General features: G+C 37.5%; 1 protein-coding gene across 7 annotated transcripts in view; it reads left to right on the top strand.

Annotated features, from left to right (window-relative positions):
* MAST4 (microtubule associated serine/threonine kinase family member 4) overlaps window positions 1-19,199 on the top strand; it is a 276,434-nt gene that overhangs the window by 250,265 nt on the left and 6,970 nt on the right. For all 7 annotated transcript variants that reach the window (XM_063180836.1, XM_063180838.1, XM_063180842.1 and 4 more), the window contains 14 exons: window positions 692-900; window positions 1,657-1,795; window positions 2,862-2,994; window positions 3,717-3,882; window positions 6,582-6,683; window positions 10,298-10,420; window positions 10,671-10,783; window positions 11,720-11,847; window positions 11,949-12,181; window positions 12,966-13,166; window positions 14,396-14,625; window positions 16,255-16,377; window positions 18,135-18,271; window positions 18,888-19,069. In XM_063180836.1, the coding sequence (XP_063036906.1) occupies window positions 692-900; window positions 1,657-1,795; window positions 2,862-2,994; window positions 3,717-3,882; window positions 6,582-6,683; window positions 10,298-10,420; window positions 10,671-10,783; window positions 11,720-11,847; window positions 11,949-12,181; window positions 12,966-13,166; window positions 14,396-14,625; window positions 16,255-16,377; window positions 18,135-18,271; window positions 18,888-19,069 (2,219 nt within the window). The remainder of the gene's footprint in view (window positions 1-691; window positions 901-1,656; window positions 1,796-2,861; window positions 2,995-3,716; window positions 3,883-6,581; window positions 6,684-10,297; window positions 10,421-10,670; window positions 10,784-11,719; window positions 11,848-11,948; window positions 12,182-12,965; window positions 13,167-14,395; window positions 14,626-16,254; window positions 16,378-18,134; window positions 18,272-18,887; window positions 19,070-19,199) is intronic.

Here is a 19,199-nt window from a genome sequence, read left to right on the forward strand (position 1 = left end):
TTCCTTGCTTCCCTCACTGCACTGACTTTACCTAACCAAATACACAGGAAACCTTGTACCCAGCACCCCAGTGGAAATTCTGCAAGTCAAGATACAACACAGCCCCATGCTACCATGTAGTTAACACAGTGGTCTTTGTTTTGGGTTACCTACTGGTGACCTTCCTCTGATACGGATCAGTACTGAGGTCAGGGACTGAGCAAGAACGGGAGATTTTACACCTGCTAATGAGGAGCCACCCCTTCAAGCAATTCCCAAGTAGCCTTCATGAGAGACCTGTGATATGTTACAAAATTTCCTGGACTGAGTCATAATTTCCCTTCAACACACCTACAGAATAAGCATTTATCACGATGATTTATAATACGGTGCCATAGCTGGATTTTGTATGTAATCCTTTGTTGATGGGAATGCCTGAAAAGCATTTGCAATTAAATCTGCTGTTATATTTGCTGTTGGTTAGAAGGGAGAGGGAAGGGCAGAAGAGTTGTTTGTTTTAGTTTGAGAACTGGTTTTTAAACAAAATGAGATTTGTAACCATTCTTTAATGTGAAACACTAGGTTAAACTGAGAACAAATCCTTTTTATAATATATATAGTTTTAAAAAATTGAGTGAAAAATGTATTTTCAAATGTATTTTTAGTAGTTAGTCAGACTTCTTTCCTTTTCTCTCCCATTTGAACTTTTCAGCGCGGTTTATTTTGTGAGACACAAAGAAACCAGACAAAGATTTGCCATGAAGAAAATTAATAAGCAGAATCTCATCCTCCGAAACCAGATCCAGCAGGCCTTTGTTGAGCGTGATATCCTGACATTTGCAGAAAATCCGTTTGTTGTTAGCATGTATTGCTCCTTTGAAACAAGACGTCATTTATGCATGGTCATGGAATATGTCGAAGGTAAAATTGCTCTTCTGTTTCCCAGAGGAAGAAGAGAATTTCCTTATACCACAAAATAAAAATAACCCATATGGTACCTGAATTAGAAGGGGCCCCCTGTGTGTCCTCCATACTCTGGCAATTCAGATTTTAAGAACCAGGTCTAACAGCAAGGTGGTTCTTTTTTTTCATCAGTCATTATCTCCTGGTAAACAGTTTGTAAAACATTTGTGTTCCAGCTATAATGGGAAATAACTGCTCTCAGAGTAAGTTCTTTATAGATTGTAATCGAAAATGTGCTAGCATTCAAAGTTCATGTGAAAATGTTTTCTTTTTTTCTGGGGCTGAAATTTTCATTAGCAAGTGTTGGGGGATTTGTAGTAGTTACTTTTACAAAGAAACAAGAAAGAGGAAATGCTTTGAAGTGGTGCTATTGTGGAAGGAGAACAGTGGACAGAAGCAGTACTGAAGGGATCCTGAGGTATGGTTGTGTGGGCTTCCACCACTCCCCATCCCCCCAGTTTTTGTTTATTTGTTTTCTCCTTAGGTAGCAGTACATTATTGATTCTCGGCTGAATCCTTGTAGTGCCCTCTCCCAGCTTCACACTACTTCCAGTAGAGTAGCTGTGGGGCTTACAAGTTTGGTTGAGTCATCTGACTAGAAAATAAAATCTTATGACTGCAGTTTCTGTTCCTTTTAGCATCGTATATGGTTTATACTGTTACATCTCAGATATAGAGTCATCTGGAACGTTTATCCACGTACTGTTTCCACAGGTGGAGACTGTGCTACTTTGATGAAGAATATGGGTCCCTTACCTGTAGATATGGCAAGGATGTACTTTGCAGAGACTGTTCTGGCCTTGGAATACCTTCATAATTATGGAATTGTACACAGGGATTTGAAACCTGACAAGTATGTATATAGAATATAACTGAAAGAAGAGTTTGAAATTGTTAGATAAGATACAAAAGTTTAAACTTGCTATGAATTTTTTTTTGTTGTAAATGTTACGTAGATGCGCAGTTCCTTCAAAATAATTGAATTTTCATCACTTGTGGTTACAGAAAATGCTTTTTTTCCTAAAAGAGCTGTTAAGAATTTTATGTGTTTAAGATGAAAGAGACTATCAGAGTAACTAAAAAGAAAAAGGTATTTATTCTTTGTGTTAGAATGAAGAGAACCACATTTTAGCAATTTAGAAATTTTTTTTCAGAGTGTACTTAAAACACTGAAAACACAAAATTTCATCAACTTGCAGGTATTTGCGTGTTTGAAGGCAAAATTGACCAGATGCAGAAACATCTCCTGTTGCTTGGGTTTTGGGGGTTGCTTTTCTTTTGAGAGGTTAGGTTTTTTGGTTTCAATATTTAAAAGCACAGTGTTGCTCCTATACAAGTAAATTGACATTACAGCAGATAGCTGAAATACGAAGTGTGGCCCTTGCAACTTCATTGCTCTTCTTTCTCTTTTACAATTAAAAAACCAGAAAATAATTAAAGTCATAGGTGTTGATTGACATTAGCCTCGTAGCAGGAAGTATGTTAGTATAGTATCAGTTACTAACTTAATATCTTGAGTTTTTTTCCAAATGCATGACTGACCCAGCCTGTTACAGATGCAAAATAATCACCTCACTTCAAAAATGACAAATACTCTGTTTTAGGTCTTTTACATGATAACTGTTTCTTCAAAGCTTTAATTACTCAGCTCTCAAGACCTCTGTAGTTCTGTAGGATGTTGTTCAGTTGCACATGAAAAGTTTGTTTACTTCTAATAGTAATAGTAACAAATGTAAGACTTAGATTTTTAACCTGCTCATTCTGTACCAGTTAAAGTACATTTTAAATTGTATTTAGAATTCAACAATGCTAATGAAACGTTTTGCCGTAACTATTATAATTGTAATAATAATAACTACAATGACAAGCACATGATGTTGAATTATATCGCAGTGACTTAAAAACTTTCTGTTTTTCAGTCTGTTGGTAACATCCATGGGCCATATAAAGCTTACAGACTTTGGCCTGTCAAAAGTGGGGCTAATGAGTTTGACTACCAATCTGTACGAGGGTCACATTGAGAAGGATGCCAGAGAATTCCTCGACAAACAAGTAAGAAACGGCCTTTTTCATTTCTACACTGAGTGTTCACACGAAGTAACATTTTGCCAGCAGAACATACAGTAATACTGAATAAACCGCCGTTATTTCTGCATTGTTGTTCCAATTCAGTATGTCAGGTACTTTAACTGGTGCCCTGAGGATTATTTGAGGATTTTTTCTTTTTGCATTAAGATCTATTAGTAAGATGAATGGCCTAATTCTGTGCAAGTGAATCTGTGAGAGAGACAAATGGAAAACTGTTTTGTAAAGAATTCAGAAGTCTCAGCAGAGTACTTGTGGAGCTCATCATGCTTTGTACAACCAAGGGTGCTAAAATCTGTGCTGTGGCCCATTTCCCTTTAAGCATGCCTCATTATCGTTGCTCACAATCTGTTCACTGTAAAAGTTACTTAAGATAAAATCATCACAACTTTCATATAAGGATAACAATATGTTTTAAGTTAAGTAGGATACTTGCCATGATGGACTCCTATGTACAAAGCATAAACTGTCCTTTGCATGACAGATGTACAAATATTGATTATGGTGCCTCTTAGTGTAGGTGAGTTGTTCTAAAAATGTGAGCTGTTATGCCAACTCAGCAGACTAAGCCCAAATGAATTCCAGTTTTTTCCATGTTTTCATATTAATTTACATTTCAATAATTATAAATTCCTGATCTAGCTAAATTAAGACTTGCTTTGCCATCATGCTTGTTTTCTTTCTTTTAGGTCTGTGGTACACCTGAATACATAGCTCCTGAAGTGATACTGAGACAGGGTTATGGAAAACCAGTGGACTGGTGGGCTATGGGAATTATTCTTTATGAATTTCTTGTTGGGTGTGTGCCATTCTTTGGAGATACACCAGAAGAGCTCTTTGGACAAGTAATCAGTGGTGAGCATCTCTAAAAAAACCCAAAATCTGTTAATAGTAGATATATTACAATTTTATTGTTAGACTACACAATCTGCTATCAAAGCAGTAACAATAATTTAGATTAAAAGCTGAACTTACTCTACTAAGTACAGAAATTCATTAATGTAGAGTCCAGGGGTTAAGCTGCACTGTTTGGAAGAGAAAAGCTATTTTAGTTAAAATGTAGTGCCACTATGCACTAGCGATTTCTGTGTTTGGTAAAGAAATTATACCAAAGAAACAGTTAAATAAATTTACATGGATGGGAAATTCTGCCTCATGGCGCAATCAAGAAATTAACAAAGATGTAATAAAACTCTAAAACAAATGTCCCCCAAATAATAAATAATGAGAAAAAGAAAGAAACTAATTCAGTTCACAGATTGTTAATGCTTTCATTGGTGATTGTTGGAGTGTAATGTTATTTCTGTAGCAGCTGTTCTTCTTCCATTTAAAATTCAATAACCTTTTGGATCTTAACCTACAAACTGACCCTAAGTACTGTTATGTGTCTTGTGACAAAACTGAAAGATAATTAAACAGATTTGTTTGTTATCCTACCTGCTGTTTCCATAAATTTCCCAAATGCATAGATGTAGAGGGTCACTATTTATGATACAAGGTTAACAGAATGCCACCTCTGTTGCTAAGAATTTCCCAGTCTGTTTTATGGTCTGCTTAAAAAGTCCAATAGCTGAGAATACATCTCTGGTTCCTCATTCTGTGAGAATGCAACAAATCCCCTTTTGTACTAAAGGAGACTTTCTGTCATCATCTTTATTTCCTCTATCTCTGAAGCTGAAAGCCCGACTTGTTTGTAAACTATTAAAATGCATGTGATATCCTACGTTTCATGGGTTTATAACTATGTTGTTTTCTGATGTGATATGCAGAAGCCTGAGTGGCAAGAAGAATCAACTGTTTAATTAACACAAGCAGCAAATGCTGTCTGTTTTCTGGGTGCCCCGTGGCTGCAATGCATATTCATGCTTTATCTTCCAAATCAGCTTTAAACTGCAGTGGAGCTGTAGGCACACAAATGTGGAAATAACTCAAGTTTTTATTGCATTTTCAGACACACACACACACACCTGTGTTTTTATCCTTATACTCCCTGACTGGGAGAAGGGGAGGGAATAGTCTTAAAATTAATGACAAAATATGTACATTATGCCTTTTTTTTCCCATGTGGCATTAATTTTACCTTTTGTAAAACGTGCTGTCATGTGTTACAATCTAGCTGAGACCTTTGTAAATATCTTAGTCCACTTGAATGTGTCAATGTATCTTATAGAAGTTACTTGTGGAAGTCCTTTTGTAAACATCAGCTATTCCCACTCATCCTACAAGACTGTTGGTTGGCTCAGTTTCTTGTTTTGATGTTGATTTGTCAGTTGTTTCTCTTTGAAATATCCTTGCTTATTGAAAAAAATCTTAGTATCTCTAGGAGAACTCTTGTTGGATATGTTTCCTGTGCTAAAATAAATTATCTCCTCCTGTTTGACTGGAAGAGCCATCTTAAAGAACCAAACTGTAGCCTAGATTTTTGTTCCAGTTTCCATGAACAAAATCTACATTCTGTTTAAAGTTCTACTTTAAAATCTTGCTGCCTCCTTTTGCATTGTAGGTTGCCTTTTCCTGCCTTCAGGTTGTGCAAGGACAGCTGTGGGAGGCCTCAGTGTAAACTTAAATACCTAAAGTGATAAGAATTTAAATAAACTATTGCCTCAGAAGCAGGTTACATTTCATGTCTGTTTTTATCAGTGCCTTTCCTTAATCTCTGAAATGTGAAGGTTAAACCTGCATGTAGCTTCTGATGATTATTTATCCAGTTATGATTATTTTATAGAAGTCTAGATCATAAAGTGACAAAATCCTTAACAGCTTTCTGTGTTTCTGGAGCTCCAAGTGTGCTGTTTCTCTGATGCCAAAATCCTTGTACCTCCCAAGAAGCTTCTTCGGAGTTTTATCTAAACCTGCACTATATTACATTTGTGGAGGCAGCTTCCACTAAAAATCAGGCAAAACTTGCTGTTTGTAGGCTGATAGAAAGTTCATGTTCATACACAGTGTATCCTGTCTTGATTGGTTTGCGTCCAGCTTGCCATGAAGTACAAAAGATATAGTATTGTAAGACTCTGTGGAGGGTGGTTGTATGGAAGTATGAGACTCTTGGAGAAATCTTCATTGCCATATATGTTGCCAGAGTACAGTCTGACACCTTGACCCTTAGTCATGGGAGTATTGACCTCAGGGAGTCTGCTAGCATTAGAGAAGGAACACAGATGTGAGCAGCAGCTGCCAGGTCAGGTCAGCAGTTTCCATCATAACAACAGTTTCCATGGAACATAACTACAGTTTAAATCTTGATTTGATGGGGGAAGAGAGAGCATACAAATTGTGCTAATATTTTGAAAGTTTTCCATGAGCCAAACATTCATGTGTTTGCTGCTAAACACAGTTTTGTGTTGAATGATACTTCCAAAGGAAATTGGAATATAGTATGTTTATGCAGTCTGTATAGCGAGTATAAAAATTAGAAATAATTGGTATGCGGCAGAGTAAGTTGAGAAAGTTACTTTAAATCTGCTTTGCTGTTAGGTTGCTTTTGAGAGCATTAATGCAATTTGTGCTGGGATCAGACCTTAGCAATATCAAGCAACTTTCTTTTCTTTCAGATGAAATCAACTGGCCTGAAAAGGATGAAGCACCACCTCCAGATGCCCAAGATCTGATTACTCTGCTACTTAGGCAGAATCCTTTGGAAAGGCTGGGAACAGGTTTGGAGGCACTAATTTTAAATTGTTAATCTACTAGAAATAGCTTCTGTATTCAGCATTGGGAGTCTTTGTTCACCTGTTTGTTTTGCTTGGGAAACATCTGTCATGACATGCAGTAGCATAATATGCCATGATAATTTATAGATTAAGACCAGTAATAGGAACTTAATATGATGACGTCTGTCCTGGGTTTTGTGGGATTTACATGGGCTCATTTGTATTTACTCTTCTCCCAATTTGATAAATATAACAGAAATTTCTCAAAGACCCTGTTAGTGAATGGGGTTTCTTCATTAATACATCATTAAATGACTAAATACAGAAATCTAGGAGGGGAATCAATACACAACTTCCTTTTTCAGAAGTATCTTAGCCTGGCATATTAATTCCCCCCGTGTTAGGGTGGGTGATGAGTACTCAAATCCTTATTCAGTAATGACTGTCTGAGGTTGTGTGGTGAAAAGTCTTCTCATTCTCATTTATCAAGCACTACTGCCTTGTATGAAAAATAATTAAAATAAAACTGAATGTTAAGGAAGTATTAACACTTCCATAGGCTAATGAAGGTACTGTGCATTTATGTAATAAGAGTTTATTTGTTGGTTGATAGACCAGGATTTATTTGGGAGTTTCTGTGAGAGGCAGTAATGAATATTGTGTGTGATTTTTAAGTGTTAATGCATGGGAACCCTAGTCACTGACTGCCATCCTTTTAGGCAAAGCACTAGGTAAACACAGAAAAAAAAAGCCTCCTGCATAAATGAGCCCAGATTTAGAGATATAATCTTATTTACAGTGAACATTGTATACCATGAACAGAAATACATTTAGGATGCTGAGGAAACCAAGTGGCAGGTTGAGTCAGCATGAGAGTACTTGGAAAATTGCTCACAAAACTGAGTCCAATTTTGCTTCATATATTTAGGCCTAATAAAAAAGAGGATTTAGGAATCAGTTCATAACTGGTGTTATCACAGCTGCTCAGGGGAAATGTGATTATAACCCAGACCCTCAGTAGTGTTGACGTGGTCCCAAATGACCTGTCTTCCTTTGGCTTCCCTCAAGGCGTGATGATGTGACTGATATGAATGAGCTGCATTGTCCCTTGCAATGAATGGCTGGGTTCTGTGTGAGCAACCCTTAGACTTCACTGTAACTGATGGTCTAGACTAAGTGGCACTCAGCAGTTTATTGCTGTGCCTTGCCCCATGTTGAATAAATTAAGATTGAGGAAGGTGTCATGCCCCAGTAGCTTCTCCACTTGCTGCTTGTGTCATCTGCTCCAGAGGGCACCAATGCCAAAGGCAAAATGAAAATCCGATAGTTTTATTCCCTTGTTTTAAGTACACTCTTTCCAGGTATGGTTGTTTCATTGCCGTGATGATTTTCCTCATAAATACAGTGTTAATTGAAGACTGTTGCCATGTAAGAGGCTGGATCAGGAGTGAATTGCAAATTATGTGTCTGTTGCTATACAGTTGGTGGAGAAAGTGAATGGGGTGAGATGAAGCTGCCTTAAATACTAAATGGTCAGTGTCACAGGATGAAGCACCTGTGGCGTTCAGAGGCTCTTTAAAGCATCTGATCTCTCTTACAGTTGGCAGCCTGAAGAAGGAAATTAGGCAGCTATTTCCTTGAAGCAGGGGGTTCAGAAACTACAACAAAGTTGTAAGATCTTTAAGTGCTAGAAGAATCAGCACACAGAAATGGGGCTGCAGTGTGACAGGTCCCACATGGGCACTGAAAAATACCATGGTTTATGCTGGGCTCCACCACGCATTTCAAGTTATAGTCTTGTTTAATATGTATTAGCAAGCTGCATAACACCTTGTGAAAATCATAATACTTTACTTGCTCAGGAGACCTGAGTGGCAAAGGCAAGTTGAAAGAAGAGAGGTGGAAACTATACTTACTTTGAAGAAGGAAAACAGCAGTAAAAAGACTTCTTTGTGCTTGAACAGTCTGATACCAATCAAGAATAATACAATTCTGATGTAATATCCCATTACTGATTACTGTGCTCAGAGAAATATTCACTGCTTAGCTAGTGACTTATGATGAGATATGATTTTGATCTGCTTTGGGAAGATTTGGCTTCTTTGAATTTTCCCCTGGTGCAGTATGAAAAGCAAAGAATCCAATCTAGAAATCCTAATGCTGACTTAGAAACCTGTCCTGGAGATTGCATTTTTTTCTCTGCATAGCTTTGACATACATGCTGTATCAGTGTGCTGAGTTGGCCTTTGCTGGCCAGGAGGTACCCACCAAGTCTCCTTCCCCCCACCTCAACTGGATGGGAGGAGAAAATATGCCAAAGGCTCCTGTGTTAAGATAAGGTGCTTTGCCATCATGGGCAAAGCATACTAAAACTCAGGGATATTAGTTTAATTTATCACCAATTAACACTACTGCTTTACTTCCTCCCTCCAAGCAGCGTGGGAGGACAGGAAATCGGGGTAGTGGTCAGTGCAACACATGCTGCCCCTGCCACTCCTTCCTCCCCACACCATTCCCTTGGTCCAGTGTGGGTCCCTCCCACAGGATGCAATCTTCAGGAACAGAGTGCTCCAGCATGGGTTCCCCATGGGGTCACAAGTTCTGACAGCAACCATGCTACAGCTTGGGCTCCTCTCTGCCACAGGTCCTACCTGTGCTCCAGCACAGGCCTTTGCGCGGCATGGCAGTCTGCTCAGGGATCCACCTTGCTCCACCGTGGAATCCTCCATGGGCTGCAGGTGGATCTCTGCACCACCGTGGTCTGGCTGCTGTTGGGCAGCAGTCTTTCCCCTTCTTTAATACATTATCCAAGATAATGCTGATGGGCTGACAGTGGATCTGTCTTGGAACCAGCTGGCAGTGTCTGTGTTGGATATAGAGGAAGGCCGCTTCTCACAGAAGCACTCCTGTGGCCTCCCCACTTGCAAAACCATGCAACACAAACCCAAAACAAGCTGGTAGCAGGTCTTGCTGCTGCAGGTTACTTTTTCAGGTTTTAGAATTAGATGTATGTTTATTAATAATACCATCATCCACCTTCCCAGGGCAAAATTTCCAGTATTTCATTGTGTTCTTACAGTAGTTTTCTGACTTTAAAGTAGTGTAATCATTTAACACATATTAAATGAGCAGGCAGTAATAAATAAGAGAAATTATAGGGTATTTCCTATAGTATTGTGTATTGCTGTCATAAAAACACTGAAAGGATCTCTTAAGTCAGCAATAGTATTTATATTGAGCAACTATTAAGAATCATTCTGCATTACTTTATAACTTGTACTTAGTCACCTAGTGCACATATTTATATTTGTAGAACTACATATGAAAATTCTGACTAATATGTAGCTAACAGATTAGTACATTTGCAAGAATAAAAATCATAAAAGGGGAAGATGATAAAGCAGTAAACTGTTAAAAGAAATGGCCACAAGACAACAGGGACAGGGACTATTTCTGACAGGTTTAGAATTTCTAATGGGAATGGATAGTAGATGTTCATGCATACAGCAATGACTATGCCTTTCTGTGACTATTTGCATTGTTGGCTGGGGGTTTAGTTAATTTACTGTTAGAGGATTTGGTACAGTTTGCTCAATGTTTTCCTCTGGCTCCTCCAGGTGGTGCGTATGAAGTAAAGCAGCATCAGTTCTTCAGGAGCCTTGACTGGAATAGTCTGCTGAGGCAGAAAGCAGAATTTATTCCACAGTTGGAGTCTGAAGATGACACAAGTTACTTTGACAGTAGGTGCTTTATGGTCTCAAAAAAAAGTTATGAACACCATGTTTAAAGTAACCACTGTCTTTGACTCTTTTTTTGCTTACTGCTTTTTAAATCTCCTTTATCAGAATTACTGGCAGTTTGCAGTTTTACCAATGAATTGACACTTCAGCAAAAATAATCTTAAGAATAGAATTAGATTTTTATTTAATATTAAAACATAGTATCTCTTCTTCCTGATAAATTCAGATATTTTATTGCCCTTGTCTGTAGCTCGTTCTGAGAAATACCACCATATGGAAACTGAGGAAGAAGATGATACCAACGATGAAGATTTTAATTTGGAGATAAGGCAGTTCTCCTCGTGTTCACACAGGTTTTCAAAAGTAAGTAAAACTTTCTGTCATCTTAGTATGTATTGTTCTACTTTTTCAAATTTTGGAAATGTTAAATATAGAGGAGATATATAGGGCCTTATTTTCTCAAGAAACTATGAAGTTAACTGAAATTGAGCAAGAATACAATGAATACCATTAAATCAAAATATGGGAAGATTGTGTAGAAAAGTTAATTTTTGAATCTTTAATATACCAATGGAAACTTACATAAATATGATGATATTTTCTGTAGAAGACTCATTATTGCATAACAGAAAGTGTCAAGGAAGTGTTCTGTTAAATGCTAATATGTGTTCTTTGCATTGGTTTCTTTATACATAGTTTTCCTGTTGCTCCAGTTGTGTCCTGGGTATCTTGTAGGTGCATAACAAGTATTAGAGTACTACTGTGTAGTAGGTGTTAATTTAGTGACATTTGACCAAAGAAAAAGCAAGGTAATGGTTAGCATGGTTTATAGTCATGGAGAAATGAGGGAGTGATCTGAATGCTCTGAATCAAAGGTAAAACTGCCCAAAAGGTAGTATTTCTCTAGTAGCTGAGGTGAGAGCTAATTATTGCTGATCAGAGTGGACATGCTCAGGCAATAAATACAGTGGAGGTGAATTGGCAGGAAATAATAATGGAATAAACACCCAGGATTTTGGCTTTACTGTCTTGGTTCGCACTTTGAAATGAGGAGAAAACTGATAAATACATAATCAGAAGAGGCTCTATTTGTATACCTATACATGAGAAGCCAAGAAAGCATTTTAAGAAAATGAAATATTGGAAATTTGAAAAGGTTCAAGAAATTTGAAGTTTGAAATCTGAAATACTATATAAGCATTTAAAATCATAGAACTATAGATCCCACATATCATTTTTTTAATATCAGATGTGTCAGTGATATTCAATTTTTTGTGGGTTTTTTTTTTCCTTTAATAGGTTTTTAGTAGTATAGATCGAGTCACTCAAATTCAAGGTGAAGAAAAGGAAGATGCAGGAGACAAAACAAAAAGTGTAACATTGCCTTCTGTGGAATCTTTGAGCTGGAGTTCAGAATATTCTGAAATGTAAGTAGAAGGATGTACAACAAGTCATCTACATCCTGTTTGCCAGATAGCAGGCCTCTTCATTTATTAACTGAGTGAGAGTTTGCTTATTTGTTATGCAGACAGCAAATATCTACATCCATCTCATCTGAGACTGACAGTAGCCGGCAGCAGCGCAATTCTGGTTTGCTTCCAAAATTGTCTGTATCAGCTGAAGGAGAACAGGATGATTCCAGCGGCTCACGGGGACCCCGGGAGGAGCAGGAAAAGTCTGCATTTGTGAGCGATGAAACAGTGCAAGATGAACCTGAAGTAACCACTCCAGCAAGTACAATCAGCAGCTCCACACTATCAGGTATTTCACAGGGGGTGTCTTGACTGATGATACTACAAACAGTTGCCGACCATCTTCTTGTGGCAGTAGCATTCATAGATTTAGAAGTGATGCATTCAGAACTGCTTTCAAAAACAGCTGTCCCAACAGGGATCTGGTTGGTGTACTACACATTGTGTGTTTTTAATTAAGATTTCACTACAATGTACACCTTTCAGAATTAAGAGGATTTTCTATGACTTGTGGAAGTCACTTTGGTGATTACAAATCTAGGAAGAAGTGTTGCAAATCATTCTCTGCTTAATTAATTTTGAGCATTGTCTCCCTACTCAAATACTTAATTGCATTTCAGTAGACTCTGGGGCCTTAGTTTCATATCTACACATCTACCAGTTTTCAGCTTCCTTCTCTTCTGTACCTTACTGAGTTTTTTCAAGATACACCCTTCTGTTCTCAAGCCCTTGATTTCCCATGTAGTCCACACTTTCCTCCCCCTCCCTCCTTTCTGATCATGGAGGAAAAAATTTCTTCAGGGTCATCCATCTCTATCCTTGTCTAAAACCTTGATGTTGATTTGTGCTGTATCTCAAGTCTTGCTTGCTATCCCCCAGGTCCTGTGTAATGGTGTTGGCGTTAATACAGCAGCTGCAGTGATAACTCCAACTGTGTGATCCTCTTCTTACACTTAACCAGTTACACTTGAGAGTAGTTTATTTTTTCTGTGGTCCATTAGCAAAAGGATATTCCCTCAATGCAAAGTTTAGCAAAGTTTCCCTCAATGTCTTTATCCTTTTTCTTTGTACAGTTGGCAGTTTCTCAGAACACTTAGATCAAATAAATGGAAGAAGTGAGAGTGTGGACAGTACAGATAACGCCTCAAAGCCAGCTGGTGAAGTTGCATCGCACATGGCTCGACAGCGATTGGAAAGCACAGAGAAAAAGAAGATCTCTGGAAAAGTCACGAAGTCCCTTTCTGCAAGTGCTTTGTCCCTCATGATCCCAGGAGGTAGAGATAAATACTTTCAGTTGAAATGTTAATGATTTATGCAATGCTATGAAGGCTTATGATGCAAATGCAAGGTTCTGTATAGTTCAGAATTGATTCCGTGTCACTCATTTTTGTTTCTCTTGTTGTTCACTTGTATGACTAATCAGTGCAATCTTGTCAGCAAGTCATAGTGCTCACACTGCAGCTGAGAGGCCTTCTCTGACAGGCAAAAATGCAACTTAATGGTGTTTCATCTTGAGCATGCACAGCAGGATGCAACTTCATTCCTTGGTCCATCTGACAGTAGGGTTGTAGACTTAGTTTTAACTAGCCCTCAAAAACAGATGTTTGTTAAAGCAGCACAGGACTAGTTCTCTCTCGTCCCCCATAAGAAAAGCTGATAAACAGGAGTGCAGTGTCAAAAAACAGAAATAGCATGTAGTCTCCTACTTGTACTAGTCGGAGTTAGGTCAAGTGCTCAAAATTTGGAGCCAGAAATAATGCTGTAAGTGGACATATAACAGTAATATTGAGTGTTTTCATATGAAGGATTGCTACTTCGCTTTCTTGTTGTCCAGAACTGAAGTCCAAACTGCTGTAATTATATTCACATTTGCACAAGCATGAGCAAATAGTGCATTCAAAACAATAACATAAAACGAAGTTGTAATTGATATTGTTGGAAGAAACTCTTGCGTTCTTTACATGATGTAGCAGAATGTAGCAATGGAGGCTTCTTACAAACATTTGAGTAACTGCCCTAGGTACCCAGTAGATACTGTGGTTTAATTGGAGTAGTCTTTATCTGTTTTTATATATAACTGAAAGCAAGAAAACAGCTAGCAATTTGTTAAGCATTGCTGGATTACTTGGGGAATGATTTTGGGTGTATTCATGATAATATTTGCTACACTACTCTGATTTTCTTTTCATCCGTGTTTGCTAGGAAGAGGCTGAGAATAGTTCTTGCAAAGTTAGCAATGAGTGTTTTTCCTGTGCAAAAGGAAAAAGCAGTCTATATGTGACAAATTAACCCTTGCATTAAACAGTACAGTTTACACTCCAGGGAAAATTATTAAATTCTAATATCTGGTGGTTGAACTTCTCATTCACTAATATGCGCACTAGTTAAGGAGGAAGAGAGGTTGTTTAGACAAAGACAATGACTTATATTAATAGAAAGATACCATTAAGCCAAATGAAATCTGTGTGTGCTCAGACTGTAATAGGCAGATTTTTTCTTTCAGATGTGTTTGGTGTTTCTCCTTTGGGAAGTCCTATGTCTCCTCATTCCTTGTCATCTGACCTTTCATCGTCCCGAGATTCATCTCCCAGCCGTGATTCGTCAATTGCTGCTGCAAGTCCTCATCAGCCAATTGTAATTCACAGTTCAGGGAAAAAGTACGGCTTTACCATCCGAGCAATCAGGGTTTACGTGGGTGACAGTGATATCTACACTGTGCACCACATTGTTTGGGTAAGATAATACATGTTTTCTTGCTGATAAGTTGCCACAGAATACTGTGATGATGGATTCGCTTTTCTGTACCCATGGCATCTCTTTATTAACAATTACAGTGTAAATTACAATGATATGCCAAGCAGTTTTTCTTAGAATGAAATTCTGCCTGTATACAAGAGCAGTGCTGCCTGTAGGGAAGACAACAAGCCATCTTTGGCAGAAGCATTATCTACATGTAGTGTTGAACTTCTGCAACTTCTCTTAACTTCTGGCAAGTTTCTCAGTTTTGAAAAATAGTGTCTTGAGTTCAGAGTATTATGTCTTAGAAAACCAAAGGCTTAGTGCAGACCCTCTTCGATTTGGGTCAGGATTTGCAAATTTAGGAGACTGTAAAGAGAAATTGTTGAAAACTAGGTGGAGTATATTAAACTACGTAAATTAAGGGATTCATGAAAATCAGCACTATTTTACAAGACACACGTAAGCTGATCTCAAGTACTGATTTTCTGTTTGAAAAAATCATGTATTTTTCATCCTCTCTTCACTACACAGGGGGAGAGAGGCTAAAGCAATTCTTTGGTTGTCAGCCTCCTTAACTGTAAAATAATTACATACTTAGGTACATATATATGCATTTTTTTATCATTTATGTTGGGAAAAAATTATAATTTTATATATGGTTTAAATTACACGTACATTAATAGTATGTGTATATAAATTATTTCAACTTTCCTAAAAAAATTATCACAAATTTACCAAAAGACTTCAATTTTTTTTGCACTGTTTAGTTTTAAATAAGTATGGTAGATTTTGAAGTAGCAGTGCTGATGTAGTGTATTATTCATTTTTTATTCATATTGTTTACCCTTTAGACCTATTAATCCATCAGAAGTATTGAATCTGGAGAACTGGGTACATTTGGTGGGTAATGGAATAAATTTTAAAAAATTATTTCTTGCTACTAGTGTAACATCACACCAGTGAAAGGAAGGGGAAAAATGGTACATGGCAGTAAAAGTTAAACCTTGGGTTTTTTAAAGTATTATAAGTTTGTTGTTCAAGCTCTATTTGCATTGTAGTCTTCAGTAGTGTCTGCATGACTTAAACTACTCATTTAGAAATATAAAAAAATATTTAAACAACCTTCAAAATATTTTTTCAATTCAGTTACTTTTGGTCCTTCGTCACTTTTGTGCTGCACCAGCCCCTCTAATGGGAAGCCTGGTGAATTTGAACCAAATAGAAACAATCCTTAACCATATGGTAGAGTTAATTTTAGTTATGATTACCATTACCTTAATTACATTTCAGATGCTAAAAATCTTCACTTAGTTCTGTAGTTTTGCAGTGGGTAGTGAACCATCCCTTCTTACTATGCATGAAAATTCCCTATTTTGCAGAGCTTACTTAATACCCATAGCAACCAGCAGTGTTTCAGTGAGCTTTGAAACCATTCCAGGCCCCATATAAAGTTTGAGTAAGTAGGGGAGACTCATACAAAGTTGGAGTAAGTAGGAGATGGTGAAAGAGCTGAAGGTATTTTTCTTCTTTTCTTCCTTTACATAACTTAGTATCTGTAAGTTTCTTCATTGCCAACGGGTTTGGGGTTCATTTTGTGTATATTTCTTCCTCTCTCTTTTTTAGAATGTGGAAGAAGGAGGTGCAGCTTACCAAGCAGGCTTAAAAGCAGGAGACCTGATCACTCATATTAATGGAGAGCCAGTGCATGGTCTTGTTCATACAGAAGTCATTGAATTGTTGTTAAAGGTAACTCTTGGACAGCTGGGATACTAAAGTGATTGCTGTTTTCACCAGTGATGATGGGGTTATGCTTGATTTCTTGAGATTAGTTACTTAATTTTATTGTTCTTAGAAGTACAAACTCTAAGCTGCTCTTGCCATAGATCTGGAGAAGGGCCAATAACTTTCCTATATCGTGCATGATTTTAGTTTTTCTCCCATAGACTGGTAACGTTGAGAGATAGCTGAAGTAAATTCGAGGCAATGGCAAAAAAAGATGTCTCTGTCTCTCAAAAAAATTGACCTTCTCAAGAATGTTATCGAATGCCTGCATCTTCCTCAAATAATTCAGGCATTTGACAATGATGATACCTCTCATTTTTCTTCTTTAAAAGTGAAAATCACGGAGGAAAAGTAAAACCAAAGAATATTAAATATTTGCCTGCTATACAGGAGGTTGCCTTTCATATTAGGGCCCAAAAGGTTTTTGTCTCATGTATACCCAGGTATGTCTGACAGAGCTTCTTCGATTAATGAAATTCTCATCCTGCAGCTGGACTTTCATGACTAATCTGTCACATTTTTCTCTTGTGGTTTTCTGAGGTCTGTCTTATTAGAAAGGCATAGTTTTTCCATGGAAACAAACAAACCACCCAATAAAAAGAAAAAAAAACCCTTCTATTTTCTCTGTAGCTCATTGAATCTCAGTTTTCATGTAATCTTTCCAGTGTAAGCTAATGTAGGTCAGAATTACTTTAGACAGCTGTATATTTGCTTCCTATATTATTAACAATTTATGGTGTTATGTGCAGAGCTCAAAGTGAGTAGTCAGTTATAAAAGAAGTCCAAAAAAAGCACTGGAAGGCAGTGAGGTGATAGGGAAAAGATAAAAAGCTAAAGATGAAAAGTACACTGTTTCTTCAGTGTTTATTTTATTTCTCTGAAACCAGGAAGAACTTCCAAGTTTTCCAATTTTGAAAGAAATATGTAAGAGAAAATTCTATGACTTATGGCAGTCAGGTATGCACTCATTGTCTAGGTCAGATACAGAAAAAGAAACATGACAACCCTGCTCAATACTTACAAGAGCAAACGCAAAACAAGAGATCATTGTTTATCTACAACTTAATATGTTGGGCTGTATCATAAATAAATTTGGGCTATTGCAATTTCTTTGAAAGGAAGTTCACTGTAGGGATATACAGTGCTGAGCAGAAGCTACAGATTTTTAAAACTAGCAGAAAATACTTTTTTTTTGAGTCATCCTTTTGTGCGATCAGTGCTAAAAAGCTTAGGTTAATCATACTTGTTAACCCTTTTGAACAAGATAAAAATGTTGTTTGGGATTGCCAGTGAAGATTTAATTTTTCTCCTTTGTTTCATAATTGTAACAGTTGGTGTCTTGAGATGTGAGTGGACCACTGTGCAGTTACAGCTGTTCTTTGTGGGAAAATCAGGTTTTTCTGTAGAAGTTTCTATCTTGAAGTGTTCAGTCTTGGTTAATCCTTGGTGTCCTCCTGTCTGGCCACAATTACTGGAGTTACTCCTTGTCCTGGAGCTTGAATGGAGGAAGTTGGGAAATACGGCAGAATTTGAGAACTTCCCAATCCTCATTTACTAACTATGCATGGCAATGTCTGCATAGGGTTCCCTGCAGAAACACCACTTTTTCTGGAGCTGATTCTCGTTGTATTTGCATGTATGGTGTAGATTCAGTGTAAGGCAAAGTTGTCTTGTGTAATTCGTATTACTGACACTTAAAGCATCTTCTCTCATTTTGGCAGAGTGGCAACAAAGTCTCAGTAATGACAACTCCTTTTGAAAACACTTCCATCAAGACGGGACCTGCCAGACGGAACAGCTACAGGAGCCGAATGGTTAGGCGCAGTAAGAAGACGAAGAAGAAGGAGAGTTTAGAGAGGTGAGTAGTCCTTTGCTTTCACAGTGTGTCTGTCTGTACATAGCAATAAATTTAAAATATGAAGCTACTGCAGTTTTTTTCTCATCTTCTGTATTGCTACCTTCTTTCTGAGATTGTGGTCTTCCAAATCTTGTTTTGTCTAAAATAGATCTGCAAAATAACTAAAAATAGTGAATAACTGAGGTTGCATCGTAATTTGGCTTTACTATATAATTTTGCACTTGTTTAATTAAACTTTTTTGTGCTAGTGCTTATCAGCATTTTTAATATGATACGTTCATATTTATTTTATAAATATGTTGCTAGTACTTTATAGATATTTCTTCAGTTTTGATAGGTTGCTAAATTTAGAAAATAAAGATCTGTACTCATAAGGAGATAGACATTCTTCTGAAATATAGTAAATGTTAGTATGAATAAAATTAGTTACAGTGTCTATCCCACCTGTTAGTGAATCAGGATGCTTTCTAAACTTCCCAGTCTGCAGTGTGGTTTGCTTTCATGTAAAGATAGATTTACTATTTTGATAGTGTCAGCTTACAAGAATTTTGCCTGTGCTGATAGTATCTTCTGTGCACCTTAACTTGTGATTAATGCTGTGTTTTTCTCACACAAGGAGAAGATCTCTCTTTAAAAAGCTGGCAAAGCAACCCTCACCTCTTCTTCATACAAGCAGAAGCTTTTCCTGCCTGAACCGATCACTTTCTTCAGGGGAGAGCTTGCCTGGGTCTCCAACCCACAGCTTATCTCCTAGATCTCCTACCCCAAGCTACCGTTCCACTCCTGATTTTCCATCAGGTGAGTGTGAAGCAGTGGAGAGCAGAGGAAAAGGACTAGAAGAGTACTGTACATTTTGTGAGCCCCCACAGATCTGATATGCTCTCCAAGAGCAGTCAGCTCTGACAAGTATAATCATAGAACAACTGTT

The sequence above is a fragment of the Melospiza melodia genome, chromosome Z (genome assembly GCF_035770615.1).
Source record: "Melospiza melodia melodia isolate bMelMel2 chromosome Z, bMelMel2.pri, whole genome shotgun sequence".
In the NCBI taxonomy this organism is placed as follows: domain Eukaryota; kingdom Metazoa; phylum Chordata; class Aves; order Passeriformes; family Passerellidae; genus Melospiza; species Melospiza melodia.